Source organism: Panicum virgatum, chromosome 6K (assembly GCF_016808335.1).
Source record: "Panicum virgatum strain AP13 chromosome 6K, P.virgatum_v5, whole genome shotgun sequence".
Taxonomy (NCBI): domain Eukaryota; kingdom Viridiplantae; phylum Streptophyta; class Magnoliopsida; order Poales; family Poaceae; genus Panicum; species Panicum virgatum.
The window spans coordinates 34736891-34755670 of NC_053141.1; the positions used below are offsets into that span (position 1 = coordinate 34736891).

At 50.6% G+C, this 18780-nt stretch overlaps 1 protein-coding gene, 1 long non-coding RNA gene and 1 pseudogene across 2 annotated transcripts; 2 read left to right on the forward strand and 1 right to left on the reverse strand.

The window, feature by feature from the left end:
• The first annotated feature begins 753 nt into the window (after nt 1-753).
• On the forward strand, nt 754-1679 carry LOC120712324. Its single transcript, XR_005690848.1, has 2 exons — nt 754-1184; nt 1358-1679. It is a non-coding gene; the product is annotated as an uncharacterized LOC120712324 (long non-coding RNA).
• Nucleotides 1680-1949: 270 nt separating this feature from the next.
• Nucleotides 1950-2874, reverse strand: LOC120712323 (annotated as a pseudogene).
• A 12329-nt stretch (nt 2875-15203) lies between these two features.
• LOC120713425 (suppressor protein SRP40-like) lies at nt 15204-16041 on the forward strand. Its single transcript, XM_039999391.1, has 3 exons — nt 15204-15338; nt 15438-15936; nt 16034-16041. Exons 1-3 carry the CDS (start codon nt 15204-15206, stop codon nt 16039-16041), a joined length of 642 nt encoding a protein of 213 aa, XP_039855325.1.
• Nucleotides 16042-18780: the final 2739 nt, after the last annotated feature.

Below are 18780 nucleotides of genomic sequence, written 5' to 3' on the forward strand. Positions count from 1 at the left end.
TTTAATACCGGGTGGTGGTATGATCCGGTACTAAATAGCCTCAGAGCACTTCAAAATTTAGTACCGGTACTAAATGACCCCAGGGACCATTTAGTACCGGTTTCAAATGTGACCGGTACTAATGGGCTTGGATGAATGGCTAGTTTTCTGTGATATATGGTTAGATACAAGTTAACCTAACCTATTGAGCTATGCTCAACTCTATATTTAGCTTGCCCCCCACTCCATGAAGTGTTGCTATTTGGTGGTGACTAGAACTTTGGAGGACTGACGTCTTCAATAAATCAATATATTTCCAACATTGTGAAGTTTGAATATCCATTGTTTGAATAAAGGGTAAAACACTCATTTGCTTTTGTGTAAACAGCAAAGTCAGCAAATGATAAATTGTAGGGCACTGGGGGTCGAGGCATATTCAGAATTTGTTCAATATTTCCATCTATATTCTACGAGCTAATAAATTCATGAAATGTTCTAATCCCAAGTTGCAGCATTGAACATAACACTGCTAGCAAATGGGGCATTCGTCCCTAGCGTTAGTACCGGCTGCAAATTGAGCCAGTACTAATGCACACATTTAGTTCCGAGTCTAAAGAATAGATTCCCGGCGTGCTCCGTGGCCCCCTTTAGTACCGGGTGCTGGAATCACTCGGTACTAAAGGTGACGTATTAATACCAGTTGGTGTTCACAGCTGGTATAAATTTAGCTAATCCTCTTTAGTACCGGGTGGATGCTTCACCCGGTACTAAGCGCAACTCCCCTCCCGGGCTCCTCTCTATCTCCCATTTATCTTCTGAGTCCTATCCTCTTCAGTCCTCTATCTCCCATTTATCTTCTGAGTCCTATCCTCTTCTCTCCGAGCCTCCCACTGGCTCTCTTCTCTCTTCCTCTCTCTTGCCTTCTTCCCTTCCTCTAGATCTGCTCTGGCTGCCGGGCACCAGCGGGTGCGGAGCTAAATGCTGGGCGGGATGCCGGCGCACGGTGCCGTCGCTGGCGCAAGGCCCGCCGGCTTGGCTGCGGGCACCGCCGGCGCATTGGGGCATGGCCTCCCTGCGTCGGAGCGAGGGCCGGGCCACCCGACTGCGAAGCGCAGGCGGGCCACCTCAGCAGCAGAGGGCACAGGAGCCCGGCCTCCCGGCGTTGGAGCGGGGGCCGGGCCACCCCGGCGGCGGAGCACGCAGGGGTAACTGAGCGGCTTTTCTTTTCTGGCTGTTTTTCTTTTCGTTTCTTGATGCTTGGATTGGGGAACTGAGCGGAATGGGTTGCTCCTTGTTTCCCGCTACTTTCTTGGCTGGTGGTTGGCCTTTTTTTTTGCTTATGTGGTTATTTTCAGCGATTTTCTTGAAATCCCTTCAGAAAAGCTTGGACGTAGATCGTGGACTGTGCACCCAGTGCAGCAACTACTATGTGTCTTGATGCCTCTTGTGAGCATGAATCAACAGTCAGCCAAGACAAAAGAGGAAGAGGGCCTTCTCTGAATTGGATATTGTGGATAAAGAATCTGTATCTGCTGAATGGCAGCGAGAAATGAAATCTTGTGAGCATTTTGTGATTCTTGTGTAGCCTTGTGAAATGAAATCATGTAATTGTTGTGTAATCTTGTGATCCTTGTGACTTGTCAAATGAATTCTTGATTCTTGTGTAATGAAATCTTGTGATTGTTGTGACTCTTGTAAAATGTAATTGTGTAATTTTGAAATTTGTGATGGACAGCACCGTGGGATGAAAAAGGAAAGAAAATGAGAAAAGAAAAGGAAAAGGAAAAAAAAACCACAAACGTGGTAGAGATAAAGAAATTTAGTATCGGTCGGTAATACCGACCGGTACTAATGTGTTTCTTTAGTACCGGGTGTTTTGACCGGTACTAAATATTTTTGTTCTAGCCCGGCACTAATACACATTTTTCTAGCTGTGTAACTTGCATAATCTGTTCAATTAGCTGCTTACGTACGATAAAAGAATATGATCGAATACCATGTCCTAGAACAAAACTTGTAACGCATACTGTTACAGTTCATAAGAAGATATCAGGTGCAGCTTGTTGAAGATGTACCGTAGTAAAATAAATCTCAGCCAATGGTACACCAATAATGCAATGCAATTGTCTTGAGTAGCATTCAACGAGCTGAGCTCGTGGAACACTTGCGTCGCCCCAATTCCTCAAAGCGACTAGCTTGGTGAATTACCTGTGCCTCTTGAAGTATTGAACGAGCTCGTCGACGTACAGCTCCTGCCGGCCTCCGTTGTCGCCGACGACCGCCTCCCGCAGCCTCCTGGCGTTGCGCGCGAGCGTCTTCCCCTCCTCCCCCACCATCACGCGCCTCACGGTCTCGGCGACGTCGTCCCTGCCGAACCAGCCGTCGTCGTCGCGCCGCGCCACCTCGACGCCGACGCCCTGCTCCGCCATCATCCGCGCGACGAGGTCCTGGTCGATGATGAACGGCAGCATCACTAGCGGGAGGCCGAACCGGAGGCTCTCGGTGACGGAGCCCCAGCCGCAGTGCGTCAGGAACGCGCCCACGGCAGCGTGCGCCAGGACGCGAACCTGCGGCACCCACCCGGCGCACACCGCGCCGCGCCCGCGCGTCCGCTCCTCGAACCCGTCCGGCAGCAGCGGCGGCGCGCCGGCCGCGGCGGCGCTCGGCGGCCGGAGCGCCCACAGGAAGCGCGCCCCGGAGAAGCTCGAGCCCCGCGGCGAGCTCGCGGACGTTCGCCGCCGTCACCGGAGCCTCGCTGCCCAGCGCGACGTACACGACGCTCCCTGGAGGCTGCTCGTCGAGCCACCGCAAGGCATCGGGCCGTGCGACGGCGAGGCCGGCTGAGAGGCAGTGGAGGCCTGCTCCTTGGTGTGATGAGTGATTGCCAACACATGGAGTGGACTAACTGTGTGTAGTCGCGACTCTGTGGAGATTGCGCGCAGTTCTTGGTCTGTGGTGTGCAGGGTACACGGATGGCGCGGTTGCAGCGAGTCGGTTTTGACAAGAGCGTGGCGCGTGCCGATGTACCATGCGGGCGGCGTTGCGGTGGTGGGAGCTCGATGACCATGCGGAGGCGGGAGACCTTGCGGTAGCGGTGGAGGCCCAACCGGGACGACCGTGCGGTGGGAGAAGGGCGGCCCAGATGCTTGGGCCACTGCTGGGCCGCGAGGCGATCCACTCCTGGCGCCAAGGCGGGACGGCGTGGAGTTGTTGGTACCTTGGGAAAAACCAACGGCAGGATGCGTCGACGTCGGCCAAGTCGAAGAGGTTTCGGCGGGAGGTCGAACACGTGGCGTCATCGGGCTTGGCGGGTGTGCCCTGGAAACATCGCGCGGGAAGGTTTCGCGGTTCCTCCAAAACCGCACCCGAACTCGGTTTCGGCAGTTTTCCCAAAACTGCCCCCGCGAAGATTCCAGAAGGACGCGTGGCGACATCGGGAAGATTGCGTCGGGTCGAAGCAAACTACTCCAAGTCGTCGCAGCCGTCGGATGATCTTCAATGTATCTTTTCCAGTTTTGCCCCTAAGGGCCTTGTAGTTTAATTTCAGCACTTAGGGGTAGTCTAGTCATTAGAGGATGGCTTGGAGAGAAAGGAAAAGTGGGAGGGCAGCTGGCCTGGCTAGTAAAAAAGGAAGGCGCCCCTCTCTGGGTGGCTCTGGCGCTGGACATAACAGAAGAAGAGAGCCAGGCGCCACCTCCTCCCAGCTCTCTCTCTCTCAAGTTCTTCTTCTCCCCTTCCATCTCTAGGATTCTTGCAATGGATTTTTGAAGAACTTGTAAGGAGATCTTGTGGGAAAGGAGGCCCATCCCTCCTTGTGCCCTCGGGGCTTTGAAATCAAGGTTCGTTTCATGTTCATCTGAGCTCTACTTGCATGAATCATCCTAGTTCTTGATTTCCTTGTTCTGGTGTTTCCTACTACTTGTTGCTGTGGTTCTTAAGGTTTTTCTTGGCGACTAGAATCATCCTAACCAAGTGCTAGAATTCCATCTAGATCGCGAGCCTTCAAGAACTCAGTTTTAGGAAAATTCTGAAAACCCCGTTCTTGCCTCGTTCTTCGTCGATTCCTCACAATCCATGGAGTGGATCGTCGATTCCTTTGGTGGGTAGGTTCACAAGGTCTTTGTGAGCTGTGCCTGCGAAATTTGGTTAGATTTCGACTTGATTTGGGCTTTCAAACGTCAAATCTCTCTCAGGTCGCGGGCTGGAAAAACTCTGCTCTGCTCGGGCAGGATTTTTCCTTAACGCCGGTTGAACCGACGCTAGGCGTTCCTGCAGCGTCGGATCAACCGGTGAGTGCTTTTGTCACGGGTTAGGGTTTTTTGGGGTTTATGTGTGATTGCACCGGTGCTTTGGTTTCCCCAGACGTCGGTTTAACCGGCGGTACTTTTTTGGTTTCGCAGTTTTGGGCGTTGACCGACGTATAGGGTTTTGCCTACGTCGGATCAACCGGCGTTCATTTACTTTGGTTTTGTTGTCTCTCTGGACAACTGCTCCGACGCTCAAGTTTTTTTTTTAGCATCGGTTAACCGGTGTTCATTGCTTGGTCTGGTGCATTTTGTTGATCCTCTGGACAACTGCACCGACGTGAGTTTGCGATTTTGTCGGTTTAACCGATGTTCGATCACCGGTTTAACCGACGAGGTTCAAAACCCAGCGTCGGTTCAACCGGTGTTCACTGGTTGTTTGCTGCAGGCTCTGTATCACCGGTTGAACCGACGTCGTTCAAACGTGTGCGTCGGATCAACCGATGATATATACCTTGCTTGGTTCTTGCACTGCTTTCGTGCAATTGCTTCCGCGCTTGATCGCTTTGGTTCCTAGGCTTGTTTTGTGTTAGTGTAGCTCCCTTGTAGCTACTCTGCACATCGCCTAGAACTCTGGGGTTGGGGTGCACTCTTGAATTGTGAGCCGAAGTTTTTGATCGCGATAATTTTCCGAAGGCTCCCATTCACCCCCCCTCTGGTCGCATTTCTCGGTCCTACAATTGGTATCAGAGCCGGGACGGTTTCTCTATAGCCTTCTTCGGTTCGAAACCGTTGTGCGACCATGGGTTCACCGGGCAAACCCCCGATCTTCGATGGATCCGATTACGACTATTGGAAGGTGCGCATGCGTGCCTATCTTTTGAGTCTAGGTTCCGAGGTCTGGGAGATTTGCGTGGACCCTGATTATGTGAACCTTGCGATTCGCACGACCGAGCTTCAGGTTAGGAGACATGAGGTCAATAGCAAGGCGTACAACGCTCTCATAGCCTGTCTCTCTCGTCCTGAGTTCGATCGTGTCAGCGACCTTCTCACAGCTCGGGAGATCTGGACACGGTTGGCCAATTTCCATGAAGGAACCAACCATGTCAAGTCGAGGCTGTATGAGACTCACCGGCGGGAGTACGAGAACTTTTCTCAGTTGCCGGGTGAGAGCATCGACACCATGTTCAGTCGTTTTCAGTCGATTGTGAACAAGGTGCGTGCGAACCAGCCACAGGGCACCCAGGCCTACTCCGATCATGAGAAGGCTATGAAGCTTCTCTATGCTCTTGATCGCAAGGTCTGGGAGGTGAAGGTCCAGACTATCATAGAGTCTGCTAGCTATGAGACCCCTCACTGTGGATGAGCTGTTCAGTAAGCTCAAGGCTTCGGAGGTGGAGAAGCTCTCTCGAGCTAAGATGGAAGGCAATCATGCTGATGCCTTCGCCTCCAAGTCTATGGCCCTGGTAGGCAACTCTGGAGCTAACCCTGATCCTTCTCTTGGAGGTCTTTGCTTGTCTTCTCTTGTGTCTGTGACAGATGAGCAGCTGGAGGTGCTGGGAAACGAGGAGCTTGCATTGATCATCCACAAGTTCCAGCGTGCCTTCAACAACAGACAAGTACGAGCGAAGACCTGCTTCAACTGCGGCAAGACCGGCCACTTCGCCGCCGAGTGCCCCAGGAAGAAGAGTTCCAGGGATGATGACGGCCGCTCCAAGCACGAGGAGTACCGCGAGCACCGCCACAAGCACAAGAGTGGGCACTCCCACAAGAAGAATGGCGGACGTTCCAAGCGGCACCACGAGCGGAAGAAGAAGAACGTCGGCAAGTACAAGGACAAGCAGGCGTTCGTCGCCCAGAGCGAGGATCACTCCTCCACCAGCCAGAGTTCGACGTCTTCGTCCTCATCTAGCTCCAGTGATTCCGACTCACACCACCGCGGCGAAAAGAAGCGGAGCTCCAAGAAGAAGGCCACAGAGGGCTTCACTGGCCTTTGCCTTCATGCTGGGAAGGCGGCCGGTCTCTGCACCATGGCCATCGACTCCGACGCCAACGGAACTCCTTCCACTACTGCAGAGCTTGCACCTCAGCTAGAGTCAAGCTCTGAGGTACGTCCTGAGCACCCCACTCCTGAGGAGTTGGAGGATCTTTACACTGCTTTAGATAATCAGGATTTGATCATTAAGGATGCTAAGAGGCAGTTTAGGGCGTTGAGACAGGAGCTGAAGGAAGCTAAGTTAGCTTTAGAGATTGTTCAGTCTTCCCCCGTAGTGGAGGATTGTGTTGAGGAGGATGAGTGCAGTCAGTGCATCGGTTTGATGTCTGACCTGTCCGAGCTCAGGAGCAAGTATGATGAAAACTTGCTCAAGCTCGAGGAGGGCAAGAAGGCCATGGATGAGCTCAAGTCTCGGCCTACCCTCTTGGGTGCTTGCAAGGAGTGCCCAGCACTTAGAGAAGAGCTTAAGGAGAAGAATGTTGCTTTGAGGAAGTTGGAGAAATCCGCAGTTCCTAGCTCTTGCTCTGCTAATTGTACTGTGTGCCCAAGCCTGATCTCTGAGCTTGAGGAGGCACGGAAGGATAAGACCCGGATGGAGGAGGAGAACTCCCACCTTCGGGAGATTCTCAGTTGGGTGTCCGCCCGCGAGCCTCAGTTGGGCATGATGGTTCAGCAGTTTAAGCGTCCTGATGGTGTTGGGGTTGGTTTTGCTTTTACTCCTGCTGACTTTGTCCAACCCTATGGTAAGATTGGTGAGATACTTGAGCCGAGTGTGAATGTACTCTCTTCCACAGCTTCACCAGTTCCTAAGCCAGCACCAGTTAAGGACGGAATCCTCACTGAGCCACCTAAAGCTCCACCTAAAAATCCAGTGTGGGTTCCCAAGCCTAACCATCTCAAGAACCGACTGGATACACTCCCTCCTAGTGGTAAGCCAATTCCTAAGCCCAAGGTGAGGACTCAGCCCCCCAGAGTTCCTCAGAGAGCCCCAGCTTCTACACCACAGCCTACACACAAGAGAGAGCCTTACCTGTGTGAGTGGTGCGAAAGGGAGGGTCACTTGGCAGAATTTTGCTTCCGGAGGTTGAGGTTTGAGCGCAGGCAGTCTGAGAGGCGTGCTCCGGAAGTGTTCCACCAGGCTACAGGTGGACACACTCCAGCTCGACGTGGGCAGAGGCGGGATGCCAGGCCACGTCGTGTAGGTGGAGGAGGGGGAGGCGGTGGTGGTTACCCGTGCTCCTGTTGGTGGTTTCGCCGGCCCTGTTCCACACCGTGCCTTCGGTGGTGGTCAGCGAGGCCGAAGCTTTGGTGGCGGAGGCGCACCACGTTTTCCTCAGCGTGGTGGTCGCCAGCCACAGTTTTCGTTTGAGGATACTTACCCTGCTTTCGAGCAGATGGCACGACACTGGTTTGCTTCTTTCTGTGCTAACCCCAGTGTCGGGCCATTTGCCCGCTCTTTCTCTTCTTACTGAGCAGGACACTCGAGGCCTGGAGGACATATGGCTCATGGACTCCGGTTGTTCGCGCCACATGACCGGAAGTCACAGATGGTTCTCCAGCCTCACCCCCGATGAAGGACAAAGAGTACATCACCTTCGGGGATAACAGCAGAGGAAAGGTACGTGGAGTTGGCGCTATTCGGATTTCAGATGACTTCACCTTGAGAGAAGTTGCTCTTGTTGATAAGCTGGGTTTTAATCTGCTCTCTGTCTCACAACTTCTTGATGATGGGTTTGAAGTGAGTTTTAAGAGAGGTTGCTCGCGTGTTCTTGATTCCAGAGGAGAGTTTGTGTGCGGCATTGTTCCTTTTGGCCGTGTGTTTCGCATTGACTTTTCTGGATCTTCTTCTAGCACCTCTCACTGTCTGGTGACTGGTCAGTCTTCTGAGCTCTGGAGGTGGCATAGGAGACTCGGTCACTTGAGCTTTGATCTACTAGTTAGGCTCAGCTCACTTGGTCTGATCCGAGGATTGCCCAAGCTGAAGATGGACAAGGACCTTGTGTGTCACCCGTGTCGTCATGGGAAGATGGTTTCCCTTCCGCACCCACCTGTAAATCAGGTGATGACATCGCACCCTGGCGAGCTTCTTCACATGGACACCGTTGGTCCTGCTCGCGTGCGCTCTGTCGGTGGGAAGTGGTACATTCTTGTGATCGTTGACGACTTCTCTCGGTACTCTTGGGTTTTCTTCTTGGAGACTAAGGATGAGACTTTTCAGCACTTTCGTGATCTTGCTTTGAGGTTACAGAACGAGCTTCCACATGCCATGAGGGCTATCCGCAGTGATAATGGAACTGAATTTAAGAATGCTCGTTTTGATGACTTCTGTCGTGACTTTGGTCTTGATCACCAATACTCCTCTCCTTATGTTCCTCCACAGAATGGCGTGGTTGAACGCAAAAATCGGACCTTAGTGGAAATGGCCAGGACGATGCTCGATGAGCATAGAACTCCTAGGCGTTTTGGGGCCGAAGCGATCAACACCGCATGCTATGTTGCCAACCGCATCTTCCTTCGCTCATTCATGAAAAAGACTTCGTATGAGTTGCGGTTTGGTCGACAGCCCAGAGTGTCCCACCTGCGTGCTTTTGGTTGCAGATGCTTTGTTCTGAAGGAGGGAAATCTTGATAAGTTCGAGTCTAGGAGCTCTGATGGCATTCTTCTTGGCTATGCTCTTCAATCCAGAGGCTATCGTGTTCTTATTCTTGAGACTAATCGGATCGTCGAAACTTGTAATGTAACCTTCGACGAGTCCACTCCTTCTTTGTCTGCTTCTTTGGAGTGTGCAGGTGATGATGAGTTTGGCCAGGACATCTTTGAGGATGAGGATGAGCCTGAGGCCTTTGAGGATGATGGTGGTGTCCCTGCGCCGGCTGCAGGCCCACTTCCTGGAGATTCGAGTTCTGACGATGATGGCGGCCCGCTCCCCACAGCTTCGACTACGGCCGATCCACGTCCAGCTCAAGGTTCTTCCTCCGGGACCCATGTTGAGGGCAGTGGCGAGGCGACTTCGTCAAGAGAAGCACCACGACACATTCAGCGTCGTCATCCACCTCAACAAATGTTAGGTGACCTCAACGTACGAACCACGAGGTCCAAGGTAACAAGTATCGCTGGCTTTGCTCATTCAGCGTTTGTTGCCTCCTTTGAGCCCAAAGATATTGGACATGCTTTATCTGATTCTAACTGGGTCAATGCGATGCATGAGGAGCTAGAAAACTTTGAGCGAAACCAAGTCTGGGTCCTTGTAGAGCCTCCACCAGATTGCCACCCTATAGGTACCAAATGGGTTTTCAAGAACAAACAGGGTGAGGATGGGATGGTTGTGAGGAACAAGGCTAGGTTAGTAGCTCAGGGTTACAGCCAGCAAGAGGGGATAGATTATGAGGAGACCTTTGCACCTGTAGCTCGTTTAGAGGCCATCAGGATCTTTTTAGCCTTTGCAGCTTCAAAGGGGTTCAAGCTGTATCAGATGGATGTTAAGAGTGCCTTTTTGAACGGGTTTATAGAGGAGGAGGTCTATGTGAAGCAACCTCCTGGCTTTGAGAGTCCCAAGTTTCCAGACCGAGTCTTCAAGCTTCAGAAGGCTTTGTATGGTCTGAAGCAAGCCCCTAGAGCCTGGTATGCGAGATTGAGAGCCTTTTTGCTTAAACAGGGGTTTGTCATGGGATCGGTAGATAAGACTTTGTTTCTCCTCAGGCGTGGTGCTGATTTTCTGTTGGTTCAGATTTACGTGGATGACATTATCTTTGGTGGCTCCTCTCACTCTCTTGTTTCTAGTTTTTCTGATGACATGAGCAGGGAGTTTGAGATGTCTATGATGGGTGAGCTTCAGTTCTTCCTCGGGTTGCACATCAAGCAAACCCGGGATGGCACCTTCGTCCACCAGGCCAAGTACACCAAGGACATGCTCAAGAAGTTCGACTTCGGGGACCTCAGTCCCATGCCGACTCCCATGAGCACTTCTACGGCGCTGGATGAGGACACTGAAGGTGTTGCTGTGGACCAGAAGGAGTATAGGAGCATGATCGGCTCGCTCCTGTACTTGACGGCCACCAGACCCGACATCCAGTTCGCGGTCTGTCTCTGCGCGAGGTTCCAGGCTTCTCCGCGCACTTCTCACAGGAACGCTGTAAAGAGGATTTTCAGGTACCTTCGATACACTCCTGAGTTTGGCTTATGGTACTCTTCTTCCTCTTCTCTTGCGTTGGTTGGCTTCTCTGATGCTGATCATGGTGGGTGTCGGATTGATCGCAAGTCGACTTCAGGCACTTGCCAGTTTCTTGGAACTTCTCTTGTGTCTTGGTCTGCCCGCAAGCAAACTAGTGTAGCCCTTTCCACCACAGAAGCCGAATACATAGCTGCTGCTAGTTGTTGCTCCCAGATCCTTTGGATGAGACACACTCTCAGTGATTATGGCCTAACCTATGGCAGAGTTCCCATTTTCATTGACAGCACCTCAGCCATTAGCTTAGCCAAGAACCCCGTCCTACACTCTCGCTCCAAGCATATAGACGTGAGGTTCCACTTTCTGAGAGATCACTATGAGAAGGGTGATGTCGAGCTGACCCATGTGCCCACTGAAAATCAAGTAGCCGACATCTTGACCAAGCCCCTAGAACAAGCCACCTATGCTCGCTTGCGGGGAGAGCTTGGCGTGTGCTACCCATTTTGAGTTGGGTAGTTGTTTTTGTAGTTTAGGTTTTGTTTTTCCTTCTTTTTGCTTTTTCTTGCATTTTGTGTACATACCATCTTGCATTGCATTTGCTCATATGCATTACACTTGCACTAAGCTTCTCATGTATGATATCTGCATTTGCTTGTGCCTTGTGCTATGCTATGAGTTGTATATATGCTTTGACCATGAGTAGCTAGCTCCTTTGAATATGTTGTATATTGGCTCTGAGCTTAGCTATTTTATTCTTTGAAAATCATAAAACATGGTCACCTTCTGGATCTGCTACTAGCATGTGTAGGTTTGTATGCCTATGCTATCTTGATCATGCTTAGTGGCTAGGTCCCTTGCTCTCACATGCAACAAGATGCCCTCTTTTCTGTTGGAATAGTTTAATTGGTATCTAATTTCAAAAAGTCCAACAATTTGGTTTATCTTGGGTTGCTTTGAGTGAAAAGATCCAGGTGGGATTGCTTGCACCACTGTTCTTGTATCGAGACTGCTCCTCTGGAGAACTTGGACAAGGCTGTGGATGACTGAGAGTGGTGTCTTAAGCTTCTGATGGTCCTTGACCTAGGCTTGGCACATTCGTTAAGTTAAGCGCCTGCAAGCCTTCAACCCCTGGCACCGAAATTTGAAAGTTTTCAATTGGTATCAAGGCCGCTTGAGTGGCAGTTGCTGTGATATGGTTTGGGTAGCTCACCTATATGTTCTTGCTAGCTCTAGCATGCTTGCTTGCCTTCTAGTATGCTAGGTCCTTTATGGTGATGCTTTTCTTTTACAAATGACAAATGCTTGCTCATGATCTGTATAGATATATTCTTATGAGCTTCTTCATGCATTGTCTTTGTATATGCACCCTCATAAGCTGTGCTGATTTGACCCTTGCAAATGCTCTTGTTCTGTACCTGGAAGCTTTTAGGCACGCATGCACTTCATGGCATATTTCCAGGGGGAGCATCTAGGCAGGGGGAGTTTCCTTGACGTGTGCCTTGTCAACAAGGGGGAGAGAATGTTGTTTTTTTGTCTCACCTTAGGGGTTAGGGTGAAATTTCTTGATCCTTGTCCAAAGGGGGAGAGTTTGTTTGTTTGATCTCAGGGAGAGATTCAGACTTTGAGTGTGCACACATCGGGGGAGAGTTGCATAGTGAGGGGGAGCTGCATTTCAGGGGGAGTTTTTGAGCCTTTCTCATGCTCTTTTCTGGTTGCGTTGAGCTTGGCCTCTTTCTGGAGGAACCAGATTTGCACATGCTTGGCTGTGTTGAGCCTTGCCTCTTTCTTGAGGGGTCAAGCATGTTTTGGAGTCAGTGCGTCGAGCCGTTGCCCTTGTCTTAGGGGCTGACTCTTTTGGCTTTGCTATCTTCAAGTGATCTTTTCTTGCTTTCATTGGCTTTTGGTCACTGAGATAGTTCTCTCTTGTTTTCTATTTCTTTTTGGTTATCCTTTGTGTTCACCAGTGCCCGTGTGGGGTGTGGTGTTGACAATGCACTCATCAAGGGGGAGATTGAGAGGCAGTGGAGGCCTGCTCCTTAGTGTGATGAGTGATTGTCAACATGTGGAGTGGACTAACAGTGTGTAGTCGCGACTCCGTGGAGATTGCGCCAGTTCTTGGTCTGTGGTGTGCAGGTACACGGATGGCGCGGTTGCAGCGAGATGGTTTGGACAAGAGCGTGGCGCGTGCCGATGCACCATGCGGCGGCGTTGCGGTGGCAGGGAGCTCGACGACCATGCGAAGGCGGGAGACCTTGCGGTGGCGTTGGAGGCCCGACCGGATGACCGTGCGGTGGAGAAGGGCGGCCCAGATGCTTGGGCCACTGCTGGGCCGCGAGGCGATCCACTCCTGGCGCCAAGGCGGGACGGCGTGGAGTTTGTTGGTACCTCGGGAAAAACCAACGGCAGGATGCGTCGACGTCGGCCAAGTCGAAGAGGTTTCGGCGGGAGGTCGAACACGTGGCGTCATCGGGCTTGGCGGGTGTGCCTGGAAACATCGCGCGGGAAGGTTTCGCGGTTCCTCAAAAACCGCACCCGAACTCGGTTTCGGCAGTTTTCCCAAAACTGCCCCCGCGAAGATTCCAGAAGGACGCGTGGCGACATCGGGAAGATTGCGTCGGGTCGAAGCAAACTACTCCAAGTCGTCGCAGCCGTCGGATGATCTTCAATGTATCTTTTCCAGTTTTGCCCCTAAGGGCCTTGTAGTTTAATTTCAGCACTTAGGGGTAGTCTAGTCATTAGAGGATGGCTTGGAGAGAAAGGAAAAGTGGGAGGGCAGCTGGCCTGGCTAAAAAAAAAAGAATGGCGCCCCTCCCTGGGTTGCGGTGGCTGGAGTGAACAGAAGAACAAAGCCAGGCGCCACCTCCTCCCTGCCCTCTCGCTCTCAAGTTCTTCTTCTCCCCTTCCATCTCTAGGATTCTAGCAATGGATTTTTGAAGAACTTGTAAGGAGATCTTGTGGGAAAGGAGGCCCATCCCTCCTTGTGCCCTCGGGGCTTTGAAATCAAGGTTCGTTTCATGTTCATCTGATCTCTACTTGCATGAATCATCCTAGTTCTTGATTTCCTTGTTCTGGTGTTTCCACTACTTGTTGCTGTGGTTCTTAAGGTTTTTCTTGGCGACTAGAATCATCCTAACCAAGTGCTAGAATTCATCTAGATCGCGAGCCTTCAAGAACTCAGTTTTAGGAAAATTCTGAAAACCCCGTTCTTGCCTCGTTCTTCGTCGATTCCTCACAATCCATGGAGTGGATCGTCGATTCCTTTGGTGGGTAGGTTCACAAGGTCTTTGTGAGCGTGCCTGCGAAATTTGGTTAGATTTCGACTTGATTTGGGCTTTCAAACGTCAAATCTCTCTCAGGTCGCGGGCTGGAAAAACTCTGCTCTGCTCGGGCAGATTTTTCCTTAACGCCGGTTGAACCGACGCTAGCCTTCGCATGCGTCGGATCAACCGGTGAGTGCTTTTGTCACGGGTTAGGGTTTTTGGGGTTTTGTGTGATTGCACCGGTGCTTTGGTTTCCCCAACGTCGGTTTAAACGGCGTCACTAATTTGGTTTTGCTGTTGAGGGCGTTCGACCGGTGTATAAGGGTTTGTCAACGTCGGTTCATCCGGCGTTCATTTGCTTCGGTCTGTGAACCCTCTGGACAACTGCACCGGTGATGGAGTTTTTGGGAGCATCGGTTTAACCGGTGTTCATTGCTTGGTTTGGTGCATTTTGTTGATCCTCTGGACAACTGCACCGACGTGAGTTTGCGATTTTGTCGGTTTAACCGACGTTCGATCACCGGTTTAACCGACGAGGTTCAAAACCCAGCGTCGGTTCAACCGGTGCTCACTGGTTGTTTGCTGCAGGCTCTGTATCACCGGTTTAACCGACGTCGTTCAAACGTGTGCGTCGGATCAACCGATGATATATACCTTGCTTGGTTCTTGCACTGCTTTCGTGCAATTGCTTCCGCGCTTGATCGCTTTGGTTCCTAGGCTTGTTTTGTGTTAGTGTAGCTCCCTTGTAGCTACTCTGCACATCGCCTAGAACTCTGGGGTTGGGGTGCACTCTTGAATTGTGAGCCGAAGTTTTTGATCGCGATAATTTCCGAAGGCTCCCATTCACCCCCCCTCTGGTCGCATTTCTCGGTCCTACAATTGGTATCAGAGCCGGGACGGTTTCTCTATAGCCTTCTTCGGTTCGAAACCGTTGTGCGACCATGGGTTCACCGGGCAAACCCCCGATCTTCGATGGATCCGATTACGACTATTGGAAGGTGCGCATGCGTGCCTTTCTTTTGAGTCTAGGTTCCGAGGTCTGGGAGATTTGCGTGGACCCTGATTATGTGAACCTTGCGATTCGCACGACCGAGCTTCAGGTTAGGAGACATGAGGTCAATAGCAAGGCGTACAACGCTCTCATAGCCTGTCTCTCTCGTCCTGAGTTCGATCGTGTCAGCGACCTTCTCACAGCTCGGGAGATCTGGACACGGTTGGCCAATTTCCATGAAGGAACCAACCATGTCAAGTCGAGGCTGTATGAGACTCACCGGCGGGAGTACGAGAACTTTTCTCAGTTGCCGGGTGAGAGCATCGACACCATGTTCAGTCGTTTTCAGTCGATTGTGAACAAGGTGCGTGCGAACCAGCCACAGGGCACCCAGGCCTACTCCGATCATGAGAAGGCTATGAAGCTTCTCTATGCTCTTGATCGCAAGGTCTGGGAGGTGAAGGTCCAGACTATCATAGAGTCTGCTAGCTATGAGACCCTCACTGTGGATGAGCTGTTCAGTAAGCTCAAGGCTTCGGAGGTGGAGAAGCTCTCTCGAGCTAAGATGGAAGGCAATCATGCTGATGCCTTCGCCTCCAAGTCTATGGCCCTGGTAGGCAACTCTGGAGCTAACCCTGATCCTTCTCTTGGAGGTCTTTGCTTGTCTTCTCTTGTGTCTGTGACAGATGAGCAGCTGGAGGTGCTGGGAAACGAGGAGCTTGCATTGATCATCCACAAGTTCCAGCGTGCCTTCAACAACAGACAAGTACGAGCGAAGACCTGCTTCAACTGCGGCAAGACCGGCCACTTCGCCGCCGAGTGCCCCAGGAAGAAGAGTTCCAGGGATGATGACGGCCGCTCCAAGCACGAGGAGTACCGCGAGCACCGCCACAAGCACAAGAGTGGGCACTCCCACAAGAAGAATGGCGGACGTTCCAAGCGGCACCACGAGCGGAAGAAGAAGAACGTCGGCAAGTACAAGGACAAGCAGGCGTTCGTCGCCCAGAGCGAGGATCACTCCTCCACCAGCCAGAGTTCGACGTCTTCGTCCTCATCTAGCTCCAGTGATTCCGACTCACACCACCGCGGCGAAAAGAAGCGGAGCTCCAAGAAGAAGGCCACAGAGGGCTTCACTGGCCTTTGCCTTCATGCTGGGAAGGCGGCCGGTCTCTGCACCATGGCCATCGACTCCGACGCCAACGGAACTCCTTCCACTACTGCAGAGCTTGCACCTCAGCTAGAGTCAAGCTCTGAGGTACGTCCTGAGCACCCCACTCCTGAGGAGTTGGAGGATCCAGGTAATATGATAGACATGGAGAATATATTAGTATATGCTTATATTACCTATATATATTTATTATTTATATCAACCATATGCATACTCATATGCATCAGATATGTAAGCATTTTTTTGGAGAATATGTTAATTTATGTTTATAATATTTATGGACATCTCTCGTTGATGGATTTGTTTGTCATATGGGTACACCCATAATCCTGATGCAAGAGATGTCAATATTTATGGAGAATATATTACTGTATCTTTCTATAGCATCTACTTATATTAACTACTCACTCTTTTTTAAAATATATAACATTTAGAACAAGTGAACTAGTTTAAAAATAAATTGTTCCCTCCCTCCCAAACACATGTCTATATTTCACTTTTCCTAAACCAAACTATCTTGGGTTTCATTATCTTTATGGAAAAGTATTCATATTCTAGACACCAAATAAGTACACCATGAACATATATTTCATAAATGATTTGATGATACTAATTCGATGCCATAGATTTTGATACTTTTTATATTTGGATAAACATAAAAATAGTTATATTTTGAGACTGTGGAGTAATTTTTGTCTCAATATCATATATTTAAAGATGGTGCAAGGGAGTATATTTAGTTGTGCTTCCTTTTCTCCCCTCGGCTCGGTCCCACCTCCTCATTTGTCTGTATTACTTCAGTTCTCCTTTTTCCAATCTTCTTCACTTTAGCTACTTCCTCATCCTCCACATAAACATCAGCATAATGAACAATAGATCATCATCTCCATGCTCAACCTCATTGTCACTATTCACAAAGTGTAAATCATCGCCATCTTCACTGCCACTATCAAGTTCAAGTTCTGTAGGTTCACTTTTATATTTTCCCTTTGATATGCTTCTCAGATTTCTTTAGAAATCAAGAAGTGTCTCACCTTCATGCTTCTCAATATGTTCCACCTAAACAGGACTAAGGTCTTAGGCACTCTTAAGATGGGTTGACAACCACATCATCTCAATCTACATCACCCGTTCCGCCATCGTGATCAATGTGCACTACCATATTTTTGACCCTAACTACTCAACACATCGGCTAGGTCATCCTTCCCTGGTAACAACCAATACACCTACAAAATGGACTAATTTGTGTAACCTAGGTCATGTGTGGAATCCTCAAATTAGAGCGAAGATAAAGTATCAGCCTCACAATAATCAAACCTGCTTATCTTCTCATCCACAGATGTCATGTCATTAAATGGCCAAACCCAACAAAAACCCCAGCGTGATGCAACTAAACCGTAAACTGATCCACACTGCTACCTACATTACAAGGCACATTCAATTACAAAATTCGAGATAAAAATTAAAGGGAAGATCAATAGTCCTATGTGAGCCCTTTCAGCACACAAACCGTATGGCACCCATCACCACCGGTTCAAAATAGTCATCATCGTTGGCTTTGGGGGCCGCTGGATTTAACTCGATAGTGATAGTGGAGGATATCATCGCCCATTCCAGAACTGGCAGTGGTGCCTGCTAAAACAAAAGAGAAAAAAATGCTGCTGCGGCTGCTCTCCCACTTCCCGCCACTGTTTGCTGACCCCATTGCTCCCAACTGCCTGCCGTGCTGCTGCAACTACGACGGTTGCACTCGCACCGCCTGCCGCGGCCCACACACCCACTGCACGCCGGCCTAGCTGCTCCCACCCGCTTGCCATTAAGTTGCTACTTGCCCTCCGTCGTGCGCCGGTCACTGCGACTGTGCCCACCCGCCATCCGTTGCTCCCATGTGCGAGGAAGAAAGGGGATAGCTGAGGAAGAAGGAAGGAGAGGGGCAGCAGGAGGAGGCCCCGTGTGCTAGCCGCCAGAGTTCCGCACGCCAGCAGTGCGCCGGCCGACCACGTCCCGAGGCCCTGGGTGCCCACTGACCGGCCGCGACTCGGGACCCTACACGCTTACCACCATGGCCCCGCACCACTACTCCCGTGCACAGGGAAGAAGGGATGGGAGGTGGTGTGGTGGTGGAAGAAGGAAGGGTCACAGAGGTGCTCCCGTGCACTGCAGTCCAGATGAGGGAGAGAGGAGACGTGGGAGAAAGGTAGATCTGGGAGGCGGGTGGACAAGAGGGATGGGAAGAATGAAATATAGAAGAATAAAAAACAGTGATGGGCATCACCGCCGGTGATGTCCAACTATCACCGCCCAAAATTGTCAACCCTGGATTAAAGATCCAACCTTTCGACCTCGTCACTCCTCCAAAACCAAGGCGACCACATGAATCATAGGCAAAGATCTCACCATTGAGGGGTTGGGTCCGCCTTCTATCGCAACCTTGGCGCAGCTTCTATCTTGGCCACCGCCTGACGCGGGGCTCTCATCCATGGTTCTCCTCCGGCAATGAAAACTGAGGAGGGGAGAGGCAATGAATGGGGAGGAGGGGCTGAGAAGAGGGGTTCCATGACTATTGGTCTTTCTCATCTTTCTCTTGATCCACGCGGGTCCAACGTGGAAGGCCAGAGCACCTTTTAGGTTGGGTCCGTGCCCTTTTGGATGAGTGATAGGCATCCAAAATCAATTTCGTGGACTAGAAAATATATATTTTAGGAGTACAATGCTGTGAATGATACCGCCTTATATATTTAGGGACTCAACATAAATTTTACTCTTTTGCTTTACTCACCTTTTCTCATTTTAAAGTTTGAACTACTGTATTACAGTACTCCATCCGTCCTAGAATGTAAGGCATTGGAGGGTTTAAAATTTATACTCAAATATAAAGCATCCTAGGTCTTTTGAACAACAAACCATGCTTATCTCCTTGGTTTTGGTGCTAGTTTTATAAAGAAATCAATTAAAAGGCATGCTAATCTTCTTG